Genomic DNA, 23,939 nt, shown 5'->3' with positions numbered 1-23,939 from the left:
ATATGATAAATGGCATAACTAACTTCGGGACAACTGTATAGTATGTTTGTATGCATATGGTTCCTAGAACCGTAACAATATAAAGTGAATGGGTTATGAATGAAAATTAAATGTGGCAATGTTTAAATAAAATAAATAAATAAATGAGTAAATGGTTTGGCAAACAGAATGGAAAAAGATTCCGGGTTGAACGATTTCTTCCTGCATTTGCCTTCCGTGCAGACCTAAGCGTTACTTAAATTTGCACCAACAGCTAAAACTACTATAAAATAGAATTTCATGTGAAAGCGTCGACGAATGCCTCCAGGCGCATTCGATGTCAACCCCGTTACGTTTGATCTCGATTAAAGGTCATACGAGAGAGGGCACAAGAGAGATAAGTAGAACAGAAATATCAGATGTGTCCAACTTCAATTATGATATGTGTATAATAAATAAATAAATAAATAAATAAATAAAAAAGGGTGCATGACCTTTAACCTTTCGGTTCATCTTTGTATTTCAGTCCATACTTGTTAGTGTTCATGAACCCACATTCAGTTCATCTGTGTATTACAGTCCATACTTGTTCGTGTTCGTGAACCCACATTCAGTTCATCTTTGTATTGCAGTCCATACTTGTGCCTTCTTCATTTGTTTCCTATATGCAGCACAAGGTTGCGGGGTAGCATCAATGGCTGAGGGTGCAGCTGTGCCGCTAATTCAGCACCCCTGTAGGTTAGGCCAGGTATTTGCAATTTGTTCAGGGTGCCACAGATTGCTCGCCCACTCTTCGCAAAGGACACTGTGGGATCTTTAACATCGACCAACGAATGCTGGTAGATGGGACACCCGTTTAATGTCCATCCGAGGGACGGCACAGACCACTGATGAATCACCCTGCCTGTGAAGCACCAGGATGACAGTTTATAGCTGGGTCGGGATTCGAACCCAGGCTCAACAGCTTACAGGTGAACGTGCGAACGTCGAGGCCATCCTGTCAGTCATACTTGCTTGATGAAACATGCGAAGCCTTCAGCGGTTCACAAGTTATCGTGGCAACAATAGACTGAAAACGGACGGATAGACAACCCATAAATATAATGCTTCCGGCCTTCTACTGAGGAGGCACAACAACAACTACTTTGGTAGAAATCCAGCCTCACCTCTTTCCTCAGCCTTCTGCAGAGCTTCTTCAATCTTCTGCAATTCCATCTGCTTAGCCTCCTGCATCTGCTTCTCTTCCTTCTCTGCATCGTACACGATACCTGGAAAAGAAAGCAAACACAAATCACACTCAGATTACATTTTTACAGGCAACCACCTCACCATATTTGAGGCCTATTCAGCACAAAAACGCTACTAATTGATCCACAGTTGCAACACATTGCACTACAGTGATGAGTGATAAATATCACACAATTCATTTCGCAAGAGTGGGCCATTTTGCACAAATTCCCCCAGCCAAGCACCAAAATTGAATGCACGAGAGGTTTATGGTTGTCTATTGGTGCACACCAACTGTAGAAGGCCACAAAAGAACACAGAACACAGGTTTACCCCACAACCACCAAATGACATTTCAGTATCACAACCACAATCGATGATATGCTTTTGCACTAAGGTTCAGAGTTGATTCCACTTTAGACAGATTTTTCGCCAACAAGATAATCCAAAACTAGCACATTCGTAATTCCAAGCCACTGTCAATAACTCATTCAAAAAGTGTTGTCATAAATATTTAACAACACAGTTCCATAATGAAACTCACAAAACCCTCGATACTTGCATTCTTATGTTCTTACTTGCAGTTGGAACCACAAGAAGGTAAACTCCTTCCAAGGTGGCCACCACCGCTTCCTTGTAGAGGTTTTGCCATGGTATATTGAGGGATAGTTTTCCTGAAGGACAAACAAACATTCCAATGCAATCCTGAGCTTCCTTAATCGGCACAACCTCTCAGTCATCAAAACACACACCTTTCCCCTTTTGACCATCCTATTATGTTTTTTTTTTTTTTTTAATGTCATCAGCCACCAAATCCTGGTGGTGTCTAATCAGATCTGTTTCTGGTGTATGTTCCCATTCCATCCCCTCCCTTACCACAAATGGCCGCACTGCAGATACCGTACGGGAAAAAGCTGAATGCCTAAACTCGGTGTTTGCATCGAAATCTTGTGTCCGAAACCCATCGCTTTCTGTCCCCACCTTACCCAGTCACACCCAACTGTCCCTGGACTCTGTGTCCTTTTCTCCTGACAAGGTGGAGAGCTTGCCGTCAAACCTCGAACTCAGATTCTGCAACCGGTCCAAACGGCATCAGCCCATGTGTCCTAAAAACCTGCTCCTCTGCTCTTACTCACCCTCTTTCTGTTCTATTCACCCTCTTGTTTGCTCAAGGTCATCTGCCATCTGCTTGGAAATCAGCAAAAACAGATCCCTGCAACTACAGACCAATCAGCCTTATCACAATCATCAGCAAGGTTATGGAATCCATCATCGCTTCAGACATGAAATCGTTCCTCTTCTCCAATGGCTTGATTTCCGATCATCAATTTCGTTTCAGACCAGGTCACTCGACACTGGATATGCTGCTTCTACTCTCCCAACAATGGATGGAGGTGCTCAATGCCAGATATGAAATCCGAGCCGTATCCCTGGACATATCACGTGCATTTGACACAGTCTGGCACCCTGCCCATGGTATCCAAGGCCATCTCCACTCATGGCTCACAGTCAACGTGTGGCCCTAAATGGAGTTCTTTCATCCCCTCTTCCTGTCCAGGCTGGAGTTCCTCAAGGCAGCGTTCTGGGCCCTGTTCTTTTTCTGGTTTTCATCAATGATCTCTCCAACTCTCTGGAAAATCCTCTTTATCTCTTTACTGATGACGCCACCTTCTGTCACACCATCTGTCATCCCTCAGACCGGCATGCCGCAGCTTCTTCGCTCTCTGCAGATCTGGGTAAAAAAATCACAAACTGGTCGAACACGTTGAACATGTCTTTCAATCCGGACAAATCTCACACTCTCAGTATGTCTCTCCGAAAGGACCATTTAGACCCCCCCCCCACTCCTCCATTTACTTTCTCAACAATCCTCTGGAAGAAGCAGCCATATTTCCAACCTGGCCTCCAAAGCCAGTCACCAACTGGGAATCCTCCATCATGCAAAGTCTTTCCTCAGCCCACCTGAGCTCCTGACCACATACAAAGCTTTTGTCCGCAGCCTGATTTAGTACTGCTCTCCCCTCTGGGCTGGTGCTCCTGCCTCCCATCTTTCTCGGCTTCATGCTGTGGAAACCAAGGCATTTCGGATCATTGGTATCTCCCGCGGTGAGGCTGAGTCTTTGGGCCTCTCTCTCTCTCACCGCAGGCAGGTCGGTGGTCTTTCTGTCTTCTACCATCTCCTCTCCGGTCTTGCCTCCCTGCTCTGTCTGCGAGATGTCCCTACCCCCCCCCAACCCCCGCCCAGGCCAATATTTCCGCAGGGCGCTCAAGGTCCCAAGCAACCCCCTTCTGGTAAAACTACCAAAATCACGAATCACTGCTCACCTTCACTGTTTCATCCCTCTTTTTTTCCCACCTTTGGAATAAACTCCCTCACTCTGTTCAATCCCATTCTTCCCTCCAGGCCTTCAAAACAGCTGTTCACTTCCAACTCTCATCTTCCCCCATCCAAATCCTCGATCTTTTCTACCCCCGTTAATCCACCCGAATCCCACCTCCTTTCCTTTCTGAAAGTCCCTGTAATGTCCATCTTGTATTCCCCGTGTTCCCTGCCCCATCCCTCTCCCTTTAACAGATCTCCTAATGCCTCTGTTCCCCACCATTTTTTTTTTTATTTTTTTATTTTTTTTTTTGTATACCTTGGTCGAGGCTCGTATGAGAGCTAACACACAACTCACAGCAAAGAGGCATGAGACAAGAGGGGCGGGAGTGGAAGGGACAAAACATTGGGGAACAGACCCAGGTGAACTGTGGAAGGGAGAGGGATGGGGATGGGACGGGGAACATGGCGAGGGGAAGATGGACATTAAAGGGACTTTCAGGAAGGAAAGCAGGAGAATTGAAGGAAGTGGGCTTGGGTGGATTATCGGGGGTAGAAAAGATCAAGGATTTGGATGGGGGAAGATAAGAGGTGGTGGTGAACAGCTGTTTTGAAAGCCTGGAGGGAAGAATGGGAAAGAATAGAGTGAGGAAGTTTATTCCAAAGGCGGGAAAAAGAGGAATGAAAGAGTGAAGATGAGCAGTGATTCGTGATTTTGGTAGTTTTACCAGAAGGGGGTTGTTGGCGGACCTTGAGCGCCCTGTGGAAATGTGGTTGGGACAAATCGCAGAGAGAGCAGGGGGGGCAAGGCTGGAGAGGAGTCGGTAGAAGACAGAAAGACCACCGACCAACCTGCGGTGATTGAGTGAGAGGCCCAAAGACTCAGCTTCATTGCGGGAGATGCCAATGATCTTAAAAGCCCTGGTTTCGACAGCGTGAAGTCGAGAAAGGTGGGAGGCAGGAGCACCAGCCCAGAGGGGAGAGCAGTACTCCATCAGGCTACGGACAAAAGCTTTGTAAGTGGTCAGGAGCTCAAGAGGGCCGAAGAAGGACTTTGCACGACGGAGGATTCCCAGTCGGCGACTGGCTTTTGAGGCGAGGTTGGAAATGTGACTTTCCCAGGAAAGGTCATGGCAGATAGTGAGACCCAGAAGCTTGAAAGAAAAGACTTCTTCCAGAGGATTGTTGAGAAAGTGGATGGGGGGGTTTTGTAAACGGTCCTTTCGAAGAGACATAGTGAGAGTGTGAGATTTGTCTGGATTGAAAGACATGTTCCACGTGTTGGACCAGTTTGTGATTTTATCCAGATCTGCAGTGAGCGAAGAAGCTGCTGCTTGCCGGTCTGAGGGATGACAGATGGTACGGCAGAGGGTGGAGTCATCGGCAAAGAGAAATAGAGGATTTTCCAGAGAGTCCGAGAGATCATTGATGAAAACCAGAAAAAGAACAGGGCCCAGAACGCTACCTTGAGGAACTCCAGCCTGCACAGGAAGAGGGGATGAAAGAACTCCATTTAGGGCCACACGTTGACTGCGACAGGAGAGGAAGTCTGCGAGCCATGAGTGGAGATGGCCTTGAATACCATGGGAAGAGAGTTTGGTGAGTAGGGCAGGGTGCCAGACTGTGTCAAAAGCACGTGATATATCAAGGGATACGGCTCGGATTTCCTGTCTGGCATTGAGGACCTCCATCCATTGATGGGAGAGCAGTAGCAGCATATCTAGGGTAGAGTGACCTGGTCTGAAACCAAATTGATGATTGGAAATCAAGCCATTGGAGAAGAGGAAGGATTTCATGTCTGAAGCGATGATGGATTCCATAACCTTGCTGATGATTGGGAGAAGGCTGATTGGTCTATAGTTACAGGGATCTGTTTTTGCACCTTTTTTATGCAGGTGCATAAAAATTTTGTCCTTCCCAGTCCCGCTCCTCTTGTCTCCTGCCCCCCTTGTTGTGCATTTTGTGTTTGCTCTTATATGAGCCTCGACAAGGTATACAAAAAAAGCCACATTTTTCACATACGATGGCTGTATGTATATTCTCCTTCGGAATTTGAGCATCACACTTTGGATGTTGGAGGGCAAGAGAGGTGTACCGTGCCTGAAAGCCCATTTCTTGCAAGGTCAGGATGGAATCCACCATAAACAATGGACATGACGTCACGGAATGTGCAGGTACACGTCATATGAAAAGGATGACGCAACAATGTTGAGTCGTGTGTGTGTGTCATCGCATCGTAGCATACACCAAAGTATCGCTTAGCAGATAACAGAAAATGACCTCACCATATTAAACAAATAAGAAAAACCCTTGTTTACCTTACATAGTGTTAGGAATAAAACATGTTGTAATGGTCCAGAAATGAAAATCTATTAAAGTCGTTTTAAAAAAAAAAAAAAAACGTCCATTTCACAAGATTTAAAGAAAACAGTTCAAAACGCTCGCAAGAACAAATAAAAGATACAATGTGTCCATGCGATTCAATGAGCACTTGCATTTTGGTAAACTCAACAATGCTTGCACAAGGCTTATTTACAAAAGATAACTTTGTTACTCATTAACTTCAACAGGCACTTCGTTTCAGGGATCACACAAAGCGCTGTATTATATTTAAGTGTGCCGCATTCATGATTCAAGGTGTAATCCTTTAATATCACAAAACACAGAAGAAAGAAAAAGTCGGGAAAACAACACAAAAACGAGGGTGAAGTCGATGGCACACCATCGCAAATCCTCACACTTCCCAGCTAACGCAAGGTTGAAAGCTGGCAAAAAAAAGTTCCACCAGAAATGACTCAATATCAAATTTCTGAGTTAAAACGCGTTGATAAATTGTGACTTAAATCACCGTTTTGACCCGCGTAACCTACCCTAAGCTCGCCACTGGGCTATGAATCGGCGGTCACGTCCAAAAGATCGTTACATATTCCATGAGTCTCCAAATGTTGATTGAATCCACAAAGTTTCACTAAAAAAACGTTTTAAAATGTGCACGTCATTGCACTTTTTGACCCTGCCCCCATTACTTTTGTACACACACACACACACACACACACACACACACACACACACACACACACACACACACACACACACACACACACACACACACACACACACACACACACACACACACACACACATACACACACACACACGCACGATTTGAGAGTGACTGAATCAGAAATGCACCTAGTTGTGGTGATTTTGGAAGGAACTTCAATGCAGGAGGAGGTCACAAGGTCCACAGAGTCTGCACAACGTGCATCGGTGCCAAGATAGCAGCAGCCAATAGTGTGAAGGTTAAGTGAACAATTAGTTTCATGCAAGGGGGAGATTAAATGTCAAGAAATTCATCGTAGACTTGCAGCAAGATTCAATGACAAATCATCAAATAACATTTTGTCGACCTCGTGAGTCATCCAATATGACAGAATGAATAGTCTGGATGCCAGATTAACTGGGAATCACACCAAGTAACCTCGAGCATGGACTGCCACATACAAGGGAGAGATCTGAGTGAAGAAATGTTTAAGTGTTGGGATTGTGGAAGCAATAGTGCACCAGCCGGGCTCTCGGCTGTTATTATGAAGAAATCGTCTTGCTGGTGAAAGCTAGTGGCGATCTGCGTCAGCAGACAGGTAAAACGATGGATGAAATCAACAAGATGTTGATCGAGGTTATGCGAAGTGCTAACCACGGTGGAGAAGCAAGGAGAAGCTGACGCTTCAGGCATTACCACTTTGCCAGGAGCAAATGAGGGTCAAAGCCACAAACATCAGCTTCTCCTCACTTCCCATGGCGGCTTAGCATCCCTCGATCAATGGCCTGCCGATTTCATCCATTGTTCTCGAATGCTGCAGTATTTATAAATGACTCGTGCAGTATTTTTGTTCGTATACTAGCACATCACTGTCGGGTGATTGCGTCAACACCCTACAGTGGCAGAGCCTATGCAACTGTTTAGCCAGCAGAGCGTTTAATAAACAGAATATAAAGCATGTCCACACACACACACACACACACACACACACACACACACACACACACACACACACACACACACACACACACACACACACACACACACACACACACACACACACACACACACAATTGGATTTTTGACAACTCCTCAACCCCCCCACCGACATCTGAAAATCTTCCCCCAAAACCTCAACGTTCACAACGCTGTCCCATCTTCCTGTCTCTTTCTCTGTCTCTGTCTCTCTCTCTCTCCCTCTCCCTCCCTCCCCTAACCCCAACTTCTCACCCGACCAACCCTAAAGCATCAAATCTCTTCCCACTTCAAGCCTTCAAACCCATTCCCACCACAACTGCAACCCCCACCAAACTGTCCAACCAACGTGTGGAACCTAGACGCATGCACGGCTCCTTTGATAGTATAGACACGACAGCATAGTTTTCTCTTCAAGCAACATTTAAGCAGCACTGGCGCATACACGAGTTCATTCTTTTCCACGTGCAAGCTCTTGAATGCTGAAAACTCGAAAAACACATTACATTATCACATCAGCGGAATGCCAGCTGTTCAATAACCAATTAGCGCTCATTCATTCATTTGAAGTTGAATAAAACCATCATTTATTTTGGGTAGTCATGTGACGTTACTGTCTCTTTTGTTGCCATCGTCTCAGAGGGAAGCTTGTCCCAGCATTGTAAAACACAAAATGAGCAAATAGAAAACATTTTTAATCAAGCAAAATGTAATTATCATTTTCCAAACTGCAAAATCCCACCATGCTGGCAAATTTACTCGAGCCAGCACTATCAGAACACAGTGTCGACAGTGAAGGAAATGCTCGAATATGCTCCTTGGAGGAGGATGAAGAGGATGAGGAGGATGAGGAGGAGGATGATGAGGAGCCACTGGCACTTAAGGGAAACCGAAGAGGATAAAAACTATTCACGTGCCATTCCAGCCAAATTTGTCAATGGCTATATTATGCGGCACGGTTCCAAGTTTCTACAACACGTCCAAGCGTTCTTTCCATATCAGTAATCTTGTGAATTCAGTGGCTTACTCCCCCCAAAAAACAACTCACCGATATAGCCAGCCTTGATTTTAAATGGCACATCCAGAGCACTCTACGAATGAACACAAACACACACTTTCCTTGAAAACTTATTTCAAAAGCAAACCATCGATTACATTCTCCAGATAATTTTCCTCAACACAAAATATATACATACATATATATATATATATATATATATATATATATATATATATATATATATATATACATACATACATACATACATACATACATACATACATACATAGCAATAACTGGTTGTAAACAGGCAAATCCAAACATCAAATGTAATGGTTGTGTTCTCTTCACAAACAGTAAAGCCTCGAAGCTTAAAATTGCATCTCATCACCACCGTCAATCCTGCAAATTGTCATTCCATGATGCAAAGCTCCAATCACCGCTTCATCGACGGTAGTTTCAAAAAAATAAAACAGGTAGACCCTTACCAGTGCATTTTCTTTTATTTTCAAGTTCTCCAACACAGCGTCTCCTAAAAATCAGAAACGAGCAGCAATGAGGAATCACAATTGTCCGATCTGTGATCAAACAAGCAGGTTTGTACTCCTAACGAAGCTTCAAACCATAGATATCATCGTGGAAATGACTCCTAGTGGGTTATAAAGATGTTTAATATGGCGTAGTTACTTCCTTAATGAGTGTCTCAGCATAAGCATAAAATAATTGTGATATTTGGTGTATGTCGCTTATGTAATAGTTAGACACCATCAATCTTTCCTGTTGTTGTGTACGGTATCTAAAATTATCAACCCTTTTGACCTCATTTTTACTGGTCTGCCCTCTGAAATCAGACTAAAATGTGTCTTTTTAGCATTCTGGTTGGGGACCACGTTTAGGTGGCAAAACGATCAAAAGCAGTCACAATGGAGCCATTGTAGTTTGGAGCTCGAGGTGAGAAGTCAGAGTTGTTGCTCCATCCACCAAGCTGAGCGGTGACAAAATGGTGAGTCAGGGGAGGGGCATGGCAGAGCTGATAAAGGTAAAAGGAAGGAGAAACGGGGAGACGCCGAACCGAAGGTTGTGCTGGATCGGAGACCTCCGAGAACAAAGCCACGCCTCACATAGCCGAGCCAAACCTCTGTTCGTCTCCACAATGGCTTGGGAGCGGCCTGAACGCCCCCTCCAAGGAACTCGCCGGGTTTGGCCGCTAACTTTTTCTGTCTTGTCGAAACCACTCTGTCTTCTCTATCGTGGTACGAGTGTTGGATCAGTTGAGGACTTTAGATAATTAAGGCATCCCGGTTATTTGTTTGGTGGGTTCAGGGGTTTTAGTCCAGTAGAAATTGACGTAAAAATAAATCAACCTAGACATTTGTGTTAACAAGCCAATTATTGCATGAAATCGTCTATAGATGTCCACAAAACCCAATAAAAATCAAGAATGGGCAAATAGGTTTTAAAAAAAAGGACCCAATGCCTTGTTTCAGCAATATATATGACAATAGTTGCAGGAAGACGGTACCGTTGCTACTATAAACAAATACATGTCAAGGTTAATGGACCTGTTTGTACCTGCACAAATGGACTAACAAGAAGGTACGTATGAATGTTGAGATACAATGTTCTTGTAAAATACATATAAAGACCCAAGAAACATTATGCCCACACATAATGACATAGTATCCTTGCAATTGAAAGAAAATGAGAGTAGTGCCAGCCTAGTGTATTTGACCTCTTAGGGCCTCAGCTCTGGATCACCAAACTGCCAATATAAATACTATGCAAAGGTGCAAACCCCCTTTGACATCCATATATTCTTGAAAGTTACCATGAGCATCAATTGCAACTCTGATTTTGGCAGTCATATAAAAAACTAGATATCTTTTCATGCTCGAGTGTTGTTACTATAAATAGACTGTAGCCTTCTTGGTGCCAATTTATTTAAAAAAAACAATTTATACAAGTGTCTATAACTTCAAATCTGGCTGTGATCAATATTGTTCATTGCTGGAATGAGGGAACACCTGAAAAGAATCACGTTGCTTACTTTACTTTCAAGGATTCCTGATTTCAGTGCTAGATGTTGAAGCATTCGGAACATCATCCTTCGACTTGTAGCCTCCCTTACTGCCAAAGATGCAGACTCAACGTGCAGGCAGGTTCAGCATCTCTCCCGGCAGATCCAACACTGTGCCTCTTTCGTTCGCTCGCTTCGAAAACACGAGCATGCCTCGAGAGCGACAGTTTCCACACACTGAAGCTTTTTACGAAGCTTCGTTCGCTCGCTTCGAAGCCACCCCGAGCACACCTCGAAAACCCGACTGTTTTCCACAAACTCAACCTTTTTACGAAGCCTTCGTTTCTCACTCGTTCGCTCCTTCGACACACGAGCACGCCTCTCTCAGCGAAGCCGACAAATTCCTCCCCTTAGCTTCACTTCCTCTTTTTGGCCACACCCTCTCAGCTGACTGGGCGGGGCCTCGTCTTGGATGGGGAAGGAAGAAGAGGGAGCTCTCGGCACACCACCACTGTACGAACAATAAAACATGCATCCTACACCTCCTGACACACATGTAACGTCCATTTTACCACACAACCTAGCTAAACATGCATTTAATGGGGGATCTGAGCTAATCCTATATTTAATAGTCCAATAAGTGCCATTTCCGCAACAATATCATGTTGTGAGGTCGGAACGAGACATTTTCACGGCTTGGGGCCACCTTGCCGTAAGTGGAATGTTGCTGCTTCAGGCCATCGCGACCAGGCCGCGTGGGGGGTCGGGGGCAATCAGAGCGCCCAACTTGGGTGACGACATATTGCTTTGGGGTGGCCCCGTCACGCACCGCGGGGCGTATAAAGGTCGGAGCGGGGCCGTTCGCTCTCTCTCTCTCTCTCTCTCTCTTCCCTTCTTCGTCTCCCGCACGCCCTCCTGTCGTCATCGCCTGGACTCCGCTCTCCCAACTCAAGTCCCTCCTTCACACGGATGGTTACATCTCGACGCTAGCTGCACAAAGCCCCACGAAGCGAGAGACAATGCACCAGCTGTCAGGGAGGTATCGCACCACAGAGCAGCCCCCCAAACGCATTGGTGACGCATTCGGGCAATCAATTGTACAAGGTACCGAGAGACCATTGCCTCAACTCCTCTCCCTTCAATAACTTCTCATTGGGGTATGTGTGTGTGTGTGTGTGTGTGTGTGTGTGTGTGTGTGTGTGTGTGTGTGTGTGTGTGTGTGTGTGTGTGTGTGTGTGTGTGTGTGTGTGTGTGTGTGTGCGTGTGCGTGCGCGTGCGCGTGCACGTGTGTGTGTGTGTGTGTTGTCCTGGCGCCTGTGTCCATAAGTTAAGATTGCAGAAGATTATTATTTCGCGTTAAGTCTGCTCTGTGTCTGCTTTCGTAAGTTGTTTGTAATATCTCCGCACCTCTCACGTTTTGCTTTCCCTGCAAAACACCCCAATAAAACTATTCCCTGTACCACATAACTTTCCTCGCCTGCTTGTAAATAAATTATTAGAAATGTTCCCAGCTCATTTTTGTCTTTTCTTTCATTGATCCAGCATGGTCCGAATCCTAGCTTAGCCAGGACTTTATTCCCAACGATCCGTTCCTTTTAGCCGGTACGTCCTTAGCAGTGTCGCTCGGCTGCATCTGATCCGGTAAAGTGATCCGGTTCGGATAAGGCGTACCGAGGGCGTGTTCCCTGGTAATTAAATAACCTGGTTAACCCATAGCCGGGAGGACCCTAGGTCACACGGTTGAATTATTGGTGTCCACGGTTGGTTAGCGACCCATCACGTCACGGAATTATCCGTGTACGATGGCCTACAATTCCGGGGAGTCTGGTGAGAGTCGAGATAGCTTCCCCCCCTAGTGGTCTTCTCACCCGGCCCGCAACAATATCATTGTGTTTGAAACAGGCTAGTTAGATGCATAATCGCTGCTGGAGCACTGTTTGCCTTGTAATTAATGTGCTCGGAAGGGCCGGCCTGCCGCACAACCTTCAAAATGCAGTACTCTCGTCATGTCTCTGCGTTAAAGGTTTGGGGGTTGGTGAATATTTCATTACTTGGTGACAACAAGTAGTTGATTGTGTTGATATTAGGACCAGTCAGTGCTTGAAGCAATGTGTGTCCTGTGACTGGTGTTTCTGAGATACTTTGTCACCTGGGGGTAGAGTTAAAGAGATGTATTCAGATATCACCTTCACATTACATCATTATGAACTTCATTTGTCATGCTATTTTTAGCTCATCTAGAATTGGAATTCAATATAAAGTATCGTCATCGTGCACTGTCCGTCAATTTCCTATTTCCACTTCTCCAGCCAAACCGCAAAACCGATCCGGCTGAAATTTGGCAGCTGGGTTCGACTCCTGACTGGTAACGGGGATTTCAAAGCTCGTTCCGATCATGTGACTAAGTAGGTCAAAATGGCAGACGAGGTACATTCTTTCAAAAATCTTCTTCAGACCCAACAGTCAGAATGCTTCCAAATTTGGGTTACAATATTAAGTTTGGATAGGGATGTTAAATTGTGGAGGTGATTCCGATCACGTGACCGGAAATGTGTCAAAATGGCCGACTTGATAAATTTTGTGGAAAATCACGTAAATTCCTTCAAAAAAAAAAATTTTTATTCTCCAGACCCACCAATCAGAAAGCTAGGAAATCTGGGTTGCAAAATTAGGCCAGGGCCCAAATAAGCTACAGGTCCAGTGGTCCTATTTTTACATTCCTCATACATCATTTCAGTGTACATTTTAAACTCTAGTTTATAGCAAACTAGAAAGGGGCTACCTGGAACTGCCCGGGAAGGGGGGAGGGGGGAGGGGAGGATACCCAGCAGTGTTTTGGGGATGTGGTGGATATTGAAATGGAGTTATTGGCTTCATGGTAGTTTATGTTGTTCCTGCTGGCCGGTGGCAGCAGTGCCTCACCCCACGTCCCATTATACACTTTATAGCGGCATTTGTCAACTTCAAAACAGACATCAAGGCCGACGGATGCAGACTAAAACCTTGCCCAGATTCTGAAGTAACTCCACCCAAAATTTGGGGGCTGTAGGAACTCCAGTTCGTCCATGAAAGAACAACGTACAAACACTTGAAAATATTATATAGATTCCTTTGTAGAAATAAGGGTTTGAGTGCAACTGATGTTTTCAGCTTTGATGTCAAAGAATATGCCTGGTGTTGGCTTAATAGCTGGAGTGGTGGGCTTGGGATCCTTGGGTCCGAAGTTCAAATCCTACCTGGCTGTTAAATTAATACCAGGTGGGGTTGACTCAGCCTGTCATCCTTCCGAGGTCGGCAAAATGAGTACCAGCTTGCTGGTATCCTGTGTCGGAGTGGCGACCTGCAAAGGATTGTGCCCAATAGCCAAGGAGACCGTTTAGGCAGCACCGACGCTCTGCACAGAGTATGGTCCCAATGGATGGATATTAACGAATATCAAATTGCAGTTCATGCACATTACATTTATTGTGCTGGATAGTGAGAATAATGTAATACTTTTACATGTCAATACCATTTAGCTGTATCTGGGATTTTGTTATTGAACTACAACTGCTTTGAACTGATAAACAGTGTATAAATCGACATGTCCTAACAAACCGCTTTGATGGATAGTGCAGGTTAATTTGGTGGTTTTTTGGGGATTGGTTTTTTTTATTTCCTTTTCTTCGAATGGACTCGCCCATTTCAACGATGGAAGAATAAAACTACAATTCAGAACGAGCACTCATCTGCCTTTATGATCCCACTTACACATATACTGCATAGAATTCCCCAGAAGTTGGGAATTAAACCCCTCAATTGGACTTTAACCCATAACCTCCAGTATTCCATACCAATGTCCTCTCCATTCGGTCCAACGCCTTACTCGTGCTCAGGCATACTCACAGATGGGGAAAAACTGTCATGTGACTTCAATCAAATTAAAGTTTTGAAAGGAAAACACCAAAAGTGGGGATGACAAGTACAGTACCAAAGCGAAACTTTGTACACACTTGATGAATGACAAATGCCGAAAATAGCACGCACGACATGGGCATCGGAAGGGACGACTTAAATACCTCGCTGAAGTTACGCCAACAATCTCGAGATCACCGAGACCGCAATAGAATATTGTGCGAATACTCATCTGTGGCCCAATCAGATGTTGAAAACTGTATTCCAACAACCAAACAACTCGAAATGTGGTTTCAAAATCACGAACCTGAAGCCATGCACAGTTGCAACACAAGATATTTGCACGACTACCGCAGCCTACTACGATTTGCAACTTCACACCTTTTATCATGAGGAGTGTTTGAAGTTGGGATGCAACATTCGGAATATTTAATACGTACATGGAAAGTATAAACTATAAAGCAATGGCATGAAGGCAAGTCATACTGCAGCCAATTGTTCTTGGTGTAAGGAAAGTGGGGGATGTGGTTCATGATGATCAACGTGAAGAGGGCAGTTGTTACAAGACAAGAGAGAGAGGTAGGATAGGGTAGCAGAGGAATGAGACAAGACAGCCAGGTCGGAACGATAGGATAGGAATGAGACGAGACAAGAGGTAGCCAGGTAGGTAGGATAGATAGGAATGAGACGAGACGAGAAACAGCCAGGTAGGTACGAGAGGAGAGGAATGAGACGAGAGAGGTAGCCAGGTCGGTACGAGAGGAGAGGAATGGGAGACAAGAGGTAGCCAGGTAGGTACGAGAGGATAGGATAGGAATGGGGCAACACGAGAGGTAGCCAGGTAGGTACGATAGTAGAGGAATGAGACGAAAGGTAGCCAGGTCGGTACGATAGTAGAGGAATGAGATGAGAGGTAGCCAGGTCGGTCCGATAGTAGAGGAATAAGACGAGGTAGCCAGGTCGGTCTGATAGTAGAGGAATGAGACGAGGTAGCCAGCTAGGTACGATAGGAGAGGAATGAGACGAGACGAGGTGGCCAGGAAGGTACAATAGTAGAGGAATGGGACGAGGTAGGCAGGAAGGTACGACAGTAGAGGAATGAGACGAGGTAGCCAGGAAGGTACGATAGTAGAGGAATGAGACGAGGTAGCCAGGAAGGTACGATAGTAGAGGAATGAGACGAGGTAGCCAGGAAGGTACGATAGAGGAATGAGATGAGAGGTAGCCAGGTCGGTCCGATAGTAGAGGAATAAGACGAGGTAGCCAGGTAGGTACGATAGGAGAGGAATGAGATGAGGTAGCCAGCTAGGTACGATATGAGAGGAATGAGGGGAGGTAGCCAGGTAGGTCCGATAGTAGAGGAATGAGAGGAGGTTGCCAGGTAGGTACGATAGGAGAGGAATGAGACGAGGTAGCCAGGTTGGTATAATAGTAGAGGAATGAGACGAGGTAGCCAGGTAGGTACGATAGTAGAGGAATGGGACGAGGTAACCAGGTCGGTACGATAGTAGAGGAATGAGACGAGTTAGCCAGGTGGGTACGATAGTAGGGGAATGAGAGGAGGTTGCCAGGTGGGTACGATAGTAGGGGAATGAGAGGAGGTTGCCAGGTAGGTACGATAGTAGAGGAATGAGACGAGGTAACCAGGTCGGTACGATAGGAGAGGAATGAGAGGAGGTAGCCAGGTAGGTACGATAGTAGAGGAATGAGACGAGGTAACCAGGTCGGTACGATAGTGGAGGAATGAGACGACGTAGCCAGGTAGGTACGATAGTAGAGGAATGAGACGAGGTAGCCAGGTAGGTACGATCGGAGAGGAACGAGACGAGGTAGCCAGGTAGGTACGATAGGAGAGGAATGAGACGAGGTAGGTACGATAGTAGAGGAATGGGACGAGGTAGCCAGGTAGGTACGATAGGAGAGGAATGAGACGAGGTTGCCAGGTAGGTACGATAGGAGAGGAATGAGACGAGGTTGCCAGGTTGGTACGATAGTAGAGGAATGAGACGAGGTAGCCAGGTAGGTACGATAGGAGAGGAATGAGACGAGGTAGCCAGGTAGGTACGATAGGAGAGGAATGAGACGAGGTAGCCAGGTAGGTACGATAGGAGAGGAATGAGACGAGGTAACCAGGTAGGTACGATAGTAGAGGAATGGGACGAGGTAACCAGGTCGGTACGATAGGAGAGGAATGGGACGAGGTAGCCAGGTAGGTACGATAGGAGAGGAATGAGACGAGGTAACCAGGTAGGTACGATAGTAGAGGAATGGGACGAGGTAACCAGGTCGGTACGATAGGAGAGGAATGGGACGAGGTAACCAGGTCGGTACGATAGGAGAGGAATGGGACGAGGTAGCCAGGTAGGTACGATAGGAGAGGAATGGGACGAGGTAACCAGGTCGGTACGATAGTAGAGGAATGGGACGAGGTAACCAGGTCGGTACGATAGGAGAGGAATGACATGTTGTAGAATATCGAGTTTACAGTAAACTATATTTAATTACAAGACAACAAGCTGGTAAATTGTAATGATGACAAATCTGGTTGCATTCCCGCACGTTGTCCACGTTGTCCATGTGGACCTGCCGACCTGCAGACCGAGACATGAAGACAACAACTCGGACGAGTCCACGTGCTCGTAAAACAAAATGTGTTTGGCTGCACCGTGTGGATGTAACTCTGTCCGTGTGAGGTTCACCCGAACCCCAACCGTGCCAAGACCCGGCACCGCCCTGCGCCACACTGCGGCTGCTGGCGCAGCGCGGCACGGCACGCGGCACGCGGCACGGATTGACACATCCAAGGAAAACCGGACAGGTAACACATAAACGGACACGGACAGCACACGACACGAAGCTTCACGATAACAACATGTAGAAAAAGAAAAAAAAAAAACCTCACAAAATCAAACAACACAGTACGATACACCGCCACAACGTGTGCCGTACCATATGTATTCGCACAAAACGCTTTTTACGTTTAACGTTCAATCACCGCCGCAGTTAAATTACACAAGTTAAATTACACAAGAGCGAGAAACGTGAGAACAGACCTCCCCAGATGCCGATGCTGAGCTGAGAGGTGTCCAAGTTCTCCACGTAGTCGGACAAGAAGCGGTTGAGCAGGTTCACCACAAACGTCTCGAACACCATGATGATGTGGAAGGTACGAGTGGAGGTGGTCCGTGTGGTGGAATGCGAGGCAGGAAGAAGAATGTGACCAGAAGGCGTGCAGTGGGGTTTAGGGAGATCGCACGGAGAGGGATGAACCGCTCGTCCTCGAGAGCATGGTGGATGGTGAAGAAGATTGCAGAACCTGAGGAAGAAGAAAGAAAATGAAAAGAAAAAACAGGGGGGGGGGAGTGTGTAAAGAAAAAGGAATAACGACGGGAGTCGTCAAAAAGGGAGGCAAGTGCGTAGTGAAGAAGAAGAAGAAGAAGAAGAAGAATGGTAGCAGGGCGGGGTCACGGAGATTGTGCACATTGAGAGCGGCGCGGTCGGTGTGCCACCTGGCGGGAAATGAGTTCGCTCCACCTGGAAAGGACGGTTCAAAACATAACCACAGAAGGTCAAAACACCAATGGGTGTCGATAAATGGGGAGATCCTGATCCAAAACTTAATTGGCACCGACTTGAGGTGTAGGGTGAGGGTTGGGTCCGAGTCGAATGATTGGGATTGGGATGAGTGGTTATTTATTCGTTTGCAGCCTGTGGCTCTTTAGTTGCATCATTTTCTGGGGGCGCAGCTGTGCCGCTGATGCAGTGCCCCCCCCCCCCCAGGCTTTTTGGGAGTGGTCTTCATGCGGGACTGCGTGCAGCTGTGCCTTCACCTGGATATCGTATTCTGGGTGTTTGGTCTCTGATTGGAATCCAAGGCACACGTGACTGCAATGTGCAGCCGGTGAAAACCAGCCGTGTGTGTGTGTGTGTGTGTGTGTGTGTGTGTGTGTGTGTGTGTGTGTGTGTGTGTGTGTGTGTGCGTGCGTGCGTGCGTGCGTGCGTGCGTGCGCGTGTGTGCGCGCGCGTGCTTAATAACAATGTTTTTAATATTTCATTTTATGAATCAAAGAAGATTACACAACTCTGATTTATATATAAGAGTACGTGCCCACACTGCGTGGCCGTACGTGCAAAAAAAAAAAAAAACATTTTCAAACCGCTTGCCAGAAACAACAACCACACAGGCCGTTCCTTCGCTATGGCGTGCCCGTAGGTGCAAAATGGGGGGGGGGGGAAGAATTGTGACGTCATTGGTTTGGTAAATAAATAGCCATAACTTGGGAACCACTTATCCGATTAATATCAAACCTTGAAAAGGGACATACTCAGGTCCCCAGCAATATACCTGGCAAGTTTCAATTACATCGGACCAGTGGTTGTCGAGAAACAGTGGTCACAGACAGACAGACAGACAAGCCGGAAGGAGGCGGTGGGTCGCTCAGCATGGAAACTATAAGATATAGAGCAAAATAGATGTCATATAGCAGATAGGGAATCACCTTAAGATTATGCATATCAAATCTCATCGAGTTCCATCAACTGATAACGACTCGGTATCCATTTGAATGAAAAGTACCGAAAATGCGGTTTGAAATCGGAAATCCCCAAAGTTCGAGTGGGTGCTCTGAGTGAACAAAGATCGAAATCGAAAATCCGGCTCGATTGTTTGTACACAATGTGTTCCAGACGATGAGTGTGAATTTTCATGACCATCCGACCATAACCCTAGGGGGAGTAGCATTTGGCGCGAAGGCACCTCCAGCTCTCGCATATTATCGATTTTTGCACTAATTGACCTTTGACCCCTGACCTAAGCAAAATCAGTCAATATGTCCTGAGGCAAAGTTGTAGTACTCATTGAGTACCATGAACCTACAAAGTTTCATTCGTATCGATGCACTCACCTGGTCGCTAGGGGGCCCTCAATTTTCACCAATTTTTGCGCATACCCGAATTGTAGGGGGTGCTGTGGATAAAGTATTCCATATATCACAAAAACCGGAATATATTTGATAGAGCATCACCTGGAGATCATTCGTGCCAAATTTCATAACCCTACGTGGGATAATGGCTTTTGGAATTGATTTCACGTGAACGGTACCGACTTTGAAGGTTTTTCGGTTGTTGCTAGGGAACGAAAGCGTCCCTAGCAACCATCACAATTTCCAAAGCACTAGGTCATAAGATGTACCTACCACCCGAGTTTGGTCAAAATCCGCCTATGTTTACTACCAATTATGCTGATGACAAACGAACAAACATCCAAACAAACAAACAGACAGAATTACTGACAATAAGGGTCACCTATTTCGGCGACCCAATACACACACAGAGATTGCTGGAATTATATATATATATATATATATATATATATATATATATATATATATATATATATATATATATATATATATATATATATATATATATTGTTGTGGGCCAGAGGTCGGTGACGAGAACGACCACGAGGTGGAGGAGGTTACGCCGTCTCCCACCAGACTCCCCGGAATTGTAGGCCGTCGCTCAGGATAATTCCATGAGCTGGTGGGTTGTTGAACCGACCGTGGACGCCAATATCTCAACTGTGTGGCGGAGTGTCTGTTTGTCTAAAACCAATTTACCTAAGTAGTTACGCGATTCAAACTACCGGGGAAGCCATGCCCTCGGAACGCCTGGTCGAACCGGATTTACTCTACCAGCAGCGGTAGATTCAGACTACCGACTATCACTTTGCCACCTACCTTTCTGGCTCGTTGCAGTCGAGCGGGGCCTGCCCAGGACGTCCCGGCTATGATAGACCAATTACCAGGGATGAAACCCCGCTTATACTTAGACCCAGACCATGCTAGACCAATGTAAGAAGGGACAGAAACGGACTGGGAACATTTCTAATAAATTTATTAACAGTAAAATAAAGATAAAGGCAAGACTTGGTGCGAATATGCAAGCAGGGAAATATTTACAATAAGCAAAACACTTACTCAGTTCTACTTAAAGACAGGCCCGCACACAGACACACACACAAAAAGAAAAGAAACCCCATAGTCTTTATTTGACCCTAGCAGCCATGAAGAGAGACAAGCTGGGGGTCAGCGTTTGGTGGGTACCTGGTCGTTGGAGGGAACGCGTGCTCTGTCGTGTGGCACCTGCCAAAGGTCGTCGGTTTGGTCCCAGTCGCAAGTGTCGGACTCGTGACTCGTGGCAGAGCTCACGTGGCGAATAGTCGGGGTCCACAGAACTCCTCTCCCCGTAACAGCCACCGTGAAGAACGAACCAGACTGCTCACAGCCACGCTGAAAACTCTTCCTTACTCAGAGAGTCTTGGAGATATTGTTGTGGTGCCGGGTTCGGTGGCGAGGACGACCACAAGATAGAGCAGTTGAGCCGTCTCCCACCGAACACCGGAATTGATGGTCGTAACCTTCGGATAAATCCGAAGGTCACGGGTCCCTTAGTGGACCGTGGACGCCAATATTTCGACGGCATGGGGTAGGGTGAATTGTCTAATTTCAATTTACCTCAGTACCCATGCCGTCTAACTACCGGGGAAGCCACACCCTCGGCCGACTTTGTCCTAACCGAGTCACTATTACCGACTCGGATCCGGCGTAACCGAGCGGAAGTTACCAAAGCCGTGCCAGACCAAATGACAACTTACGGCACAATCGGCCTTCCAAATTCTCAAGCCCGAACCATGCTAGGCCAATGAAAGAAAACACGGACAATGTTCTGGAACATTTAACAGAAGTTTATTTCCAATAATCGGGAAGGGAGACACAGAGCAGACTTATCACAAATATGCAGGCAGTGTACAGTGAGCAAAAGTACTTAACAATTTATACTTAAAGGACAGCGCCACCACAGACACACACATTCCAAAAGAAAATGGACCCGGATTATCTTTATTTCGACCTTCGCAGCCAAGGGGATAGACAGGCTGGAGGTCAGAGTTTGGTCGGTACCTGGCCGCCTCGTATGGTTTGGCCCGTGACTGCAGGTGTGAAACTCGGGGTCGTCGGCGAGCCCAGACACGGTATAGCGGGGTCCAGGCGGGGGCCAGGGTCGCTCCTCACAGAGGGCCAGTGGAGATTCCCAGCTCGGACTCCGGGTTATTGCTCGACAAAATGAGACATGGAAGTCGACGGCTGTGGAATAGTCAGAGGACCAGCTTGAGACACGGCAATGACGACCACCAACGACGCACACCAAGAGCAATGGCGACCCCTTTCTTCTCCGACAATTCCAACCCAACTCCAGCGAGCACTAAGGGAAGCCCGGCGATTATTATCCCTCCCCCGGGTGGGGTGGGGTCATCGGTCCTCTGAGGTAATCTTTGCCCTGATTGGACAGGGTTTTGTGGGGTGATATTGTTGCGGGGCTGGACGTCGGCCGCGAGCACGACCGCGAGATGGAGCTGCAGCGTCGGCTCGACCAATCGCCCGGAATTCAGATCGTACTTCTTCGGAAAACTCCGAAGAGTACGGGTCCTTTTTTTGGACCGTGAAGGGTCAATATTTCCACTACGTGGTACAGGGTTATTTGCCAAATCTTCAAAATACCTTGAGACCACGTGGCGATCTACCGAGTCTTCACAACCTCGACGGCACCCGTACGGAACGAGCCGCTTAGCGTGCTCGTTCCGTGTGCGTCCCGAGCGGTTTGATCGCCGGGTTCCGTCGGTCCGATTGTCCCGTTACAACGGCAATGGCCAGCTAATTCCCAACACGCAGCACGCGAAGCCAATGAAAGAATGGACACGAACGAGCTGAAACATTTAACAAATGGGGGTTTATTTATACAATGGGTGGGGAATGAGGGAAGCACATAAGGGCAGAGCTAAACCGATTATTATTATTAAGCATGTAAATACATGCAAAAACAATTATACATTTCACTACTTATCAGACGGGCCCACGGACACACACGCACACACACACAAATAATCGGACCAATGGTCTTTATTAGGACCTTCAGCTTGGAAGGACAGGCGGGCTGAAGACCAGGGTCTAACTTGGATCTGTCCGCCTCATGCGGTCTTCAAGCTGTTCGGACAGGGCACCAGCGAGGACGAGCTGGATCCAACCAACGCAAGCCACGATCAGCTTTTTGAGCTCTGGCGGATCCCCTAGCACTCCGGAACACGTGCTGGTGAGACGAGGCGCCGATCCTTCCTGATCCGATCCGTCGATTCCCCCGAAGAACCACCAACCAAGAAGAGCAAAGGAACCGAACCAAATCAGGGTGAACAGGACCCACGAACTAGAACCAAGAAGGCTTGAAGAAGAATGGCAACAACGCAGAGAGTGCCAAGAACCAAGCAGAGAGTGTTTTTAGAACCAGGCAGAGAGTGTTCAGAGAGTCCAAAGAGTGTCCACAGAGTGTTTTATTTCTGTCTCTTCGTTCCCTTTTTATCCCTCTGGTGTCGCTCGCTTCCGGCATGATTCATCCGCCGTCGGTGAAGGCTGTCGCACCCCATTTCTTGGAATTCCCCATGCGAGCCGATTTATGTCCATATTAGGACATGGAATTCGGCTTGTTCAGCATTGGGGGTGGGGGGCTCGACCTTTCCCCCACTGAGCGCGCGGAGAATGCCGGGAGCGGAGGGTTATTGCTGTTGATCGGTGGGTGGGGATTTCACCTTTCCCCCACTGAGCGCACGGAGAATGCCGGGAGCGGAGGGTTTTTGCTGTTGATCGGTGGGTGGGGATTTCACCTTTCCCCCACTGAGCGTGCAGAGAATGACGGGAGCGGAGAGTTTTTGCTTGTTGTTTTACTTGGAGCCGTAGTTGTCCATAGCTGTTGTCGGCGTTGAAATGAAAAGAAATCTTAACTACCAAATCAAATCACAACGCATGAACATTTATTTATCCATGAGATAAGGGATGGAAGCTATCTATAAAACACATACTTACCGATATAACTAATCTATAGGACCTGAATGTTGTGTGCAATAAGTTTCCAAATTCGCAACAATATCTGTCCCCCTCTGATTGGACAGGGTTTCGTGGGGTGATATCTGTCCCCCTCTGATTGGACAGGGGGAAACCCCTGCCTTTCTGGGGTGGAGTCAGAGCTCTGAGGTAATCTTTGCCCTGATTGGACAGGGTTTCGTGGGTGATGTGCTGGCCATCCGTGATTGGACAGGGAGGAATCCCCCTCCTTTCCTGGCCGGAGTCAGTGTTCTGAAGTGAGGAAACCTCCGCCCACATCCGTGGTCGAACGCACGTGGGCAATGGCATCGATGGTGCGAAGAAGTGAAGGATTGATTTGTTGGCGTTGGGTATTGCAAAAATCTCACTAGAAAGAAACTTCGCAGCGCACACATGTAATTCCCTTTAGATATAGGGAGGAATCTAACTATACACATACTTGTTGAAATAACTAAGCTTAGGGACTGCTGTCTGTTTGTGTGCAAATGGCTTCCAGATTCGTAACAATATGTCTGCTCCCACCATGAGGAGGAGCTCTTGGCGAAAAATGCCTC

At 46.7% G+C, this 23,939-nt stretch overlaps 2 protein-coding genes across 6 annotated transcripts in view; one reads left to right on the top strand and one right to left on the bottom strand.

Annotated features, from left to right (window-relative positions):
* The window catches only part of LOC147030813 (intermembrane lipid transfer protein VPS13A-like), a 222,936-nt gene that overhangs the window by 160,108 nt on the left and 38,889 nt on the right, over positions 1-23,939 (bottom strand). For both annotated transcript variants that reach the window (XR_015056515.1, XM_085875249.1), the window contains exons 2-6: positions 17,509-17,771; positions 9,033-9,076; positions 8,593-8,635; positions 1,785-1,880; positions 1,146-1,247 (exon numbers count right to left, since the gene is read on the bottom strand). Coding sequence is in view for 1 of the 2 variants with exons in the window: in XM_085875249.1 (XP_085731375.1) it covers positions 1,146-1,247; positions 1,785-1,880; positions 8,593-8,635; positions 9,033-9,076; positions 17,509-17,771 (548 nt within the window). In the remaining variant the exon portion in view is untranslated. The remainder of the gene's footprint in view (positions 1-1,145; positions 1,248-1,784; positions 1,881-8,592; positions 8,636-9,032; positions 9,077-17,508; positions 17,772-23,939) is intronic.
* LOC147030812 (protein prune homolog 2-like) overlaps positions 17,090-23,939 on the top strand; it is a 124,630-nt gene continuing 117,780 nt past the window's right edge. The window contains exon 1 of one of the 4 annotated variants that reach the window (XM_085875256.1): positions 17,090-17,273. In XM_085875256.1, coding sequence (XP_085731382.1) covers positions 17,105-17,273 — 169 coding nt within the window. In that variant the 5' untranslated portion in view covers positions 17,090-17,104. The remainder of the gene's footprint in view (positions 17,274-23,939) is intronic. The other 3 variants (XM_085875263.1, XM_085875269.1, XM_085875268.1) reach the window with 3 other exon arrangements.

Source organism: Eptatretus burgeri, chromosome 3 (genome assembly GCF_056783735.1).
Source record: "Eptatretus burgeri isolate ZD-2024b chromosome 3, Ebu_testis_v1, whole genome shotgun sequence".
Classification (NCBI taxonomy): Eukaryota; Metazoa; Chordata; class Myxini; order Myxiniformes; family Myxinidae; genus Eptatretus; species Eptatretus burgeri.
This window is presented reverse-complemented; position numbering and strand designations above follow the sequence as displayed.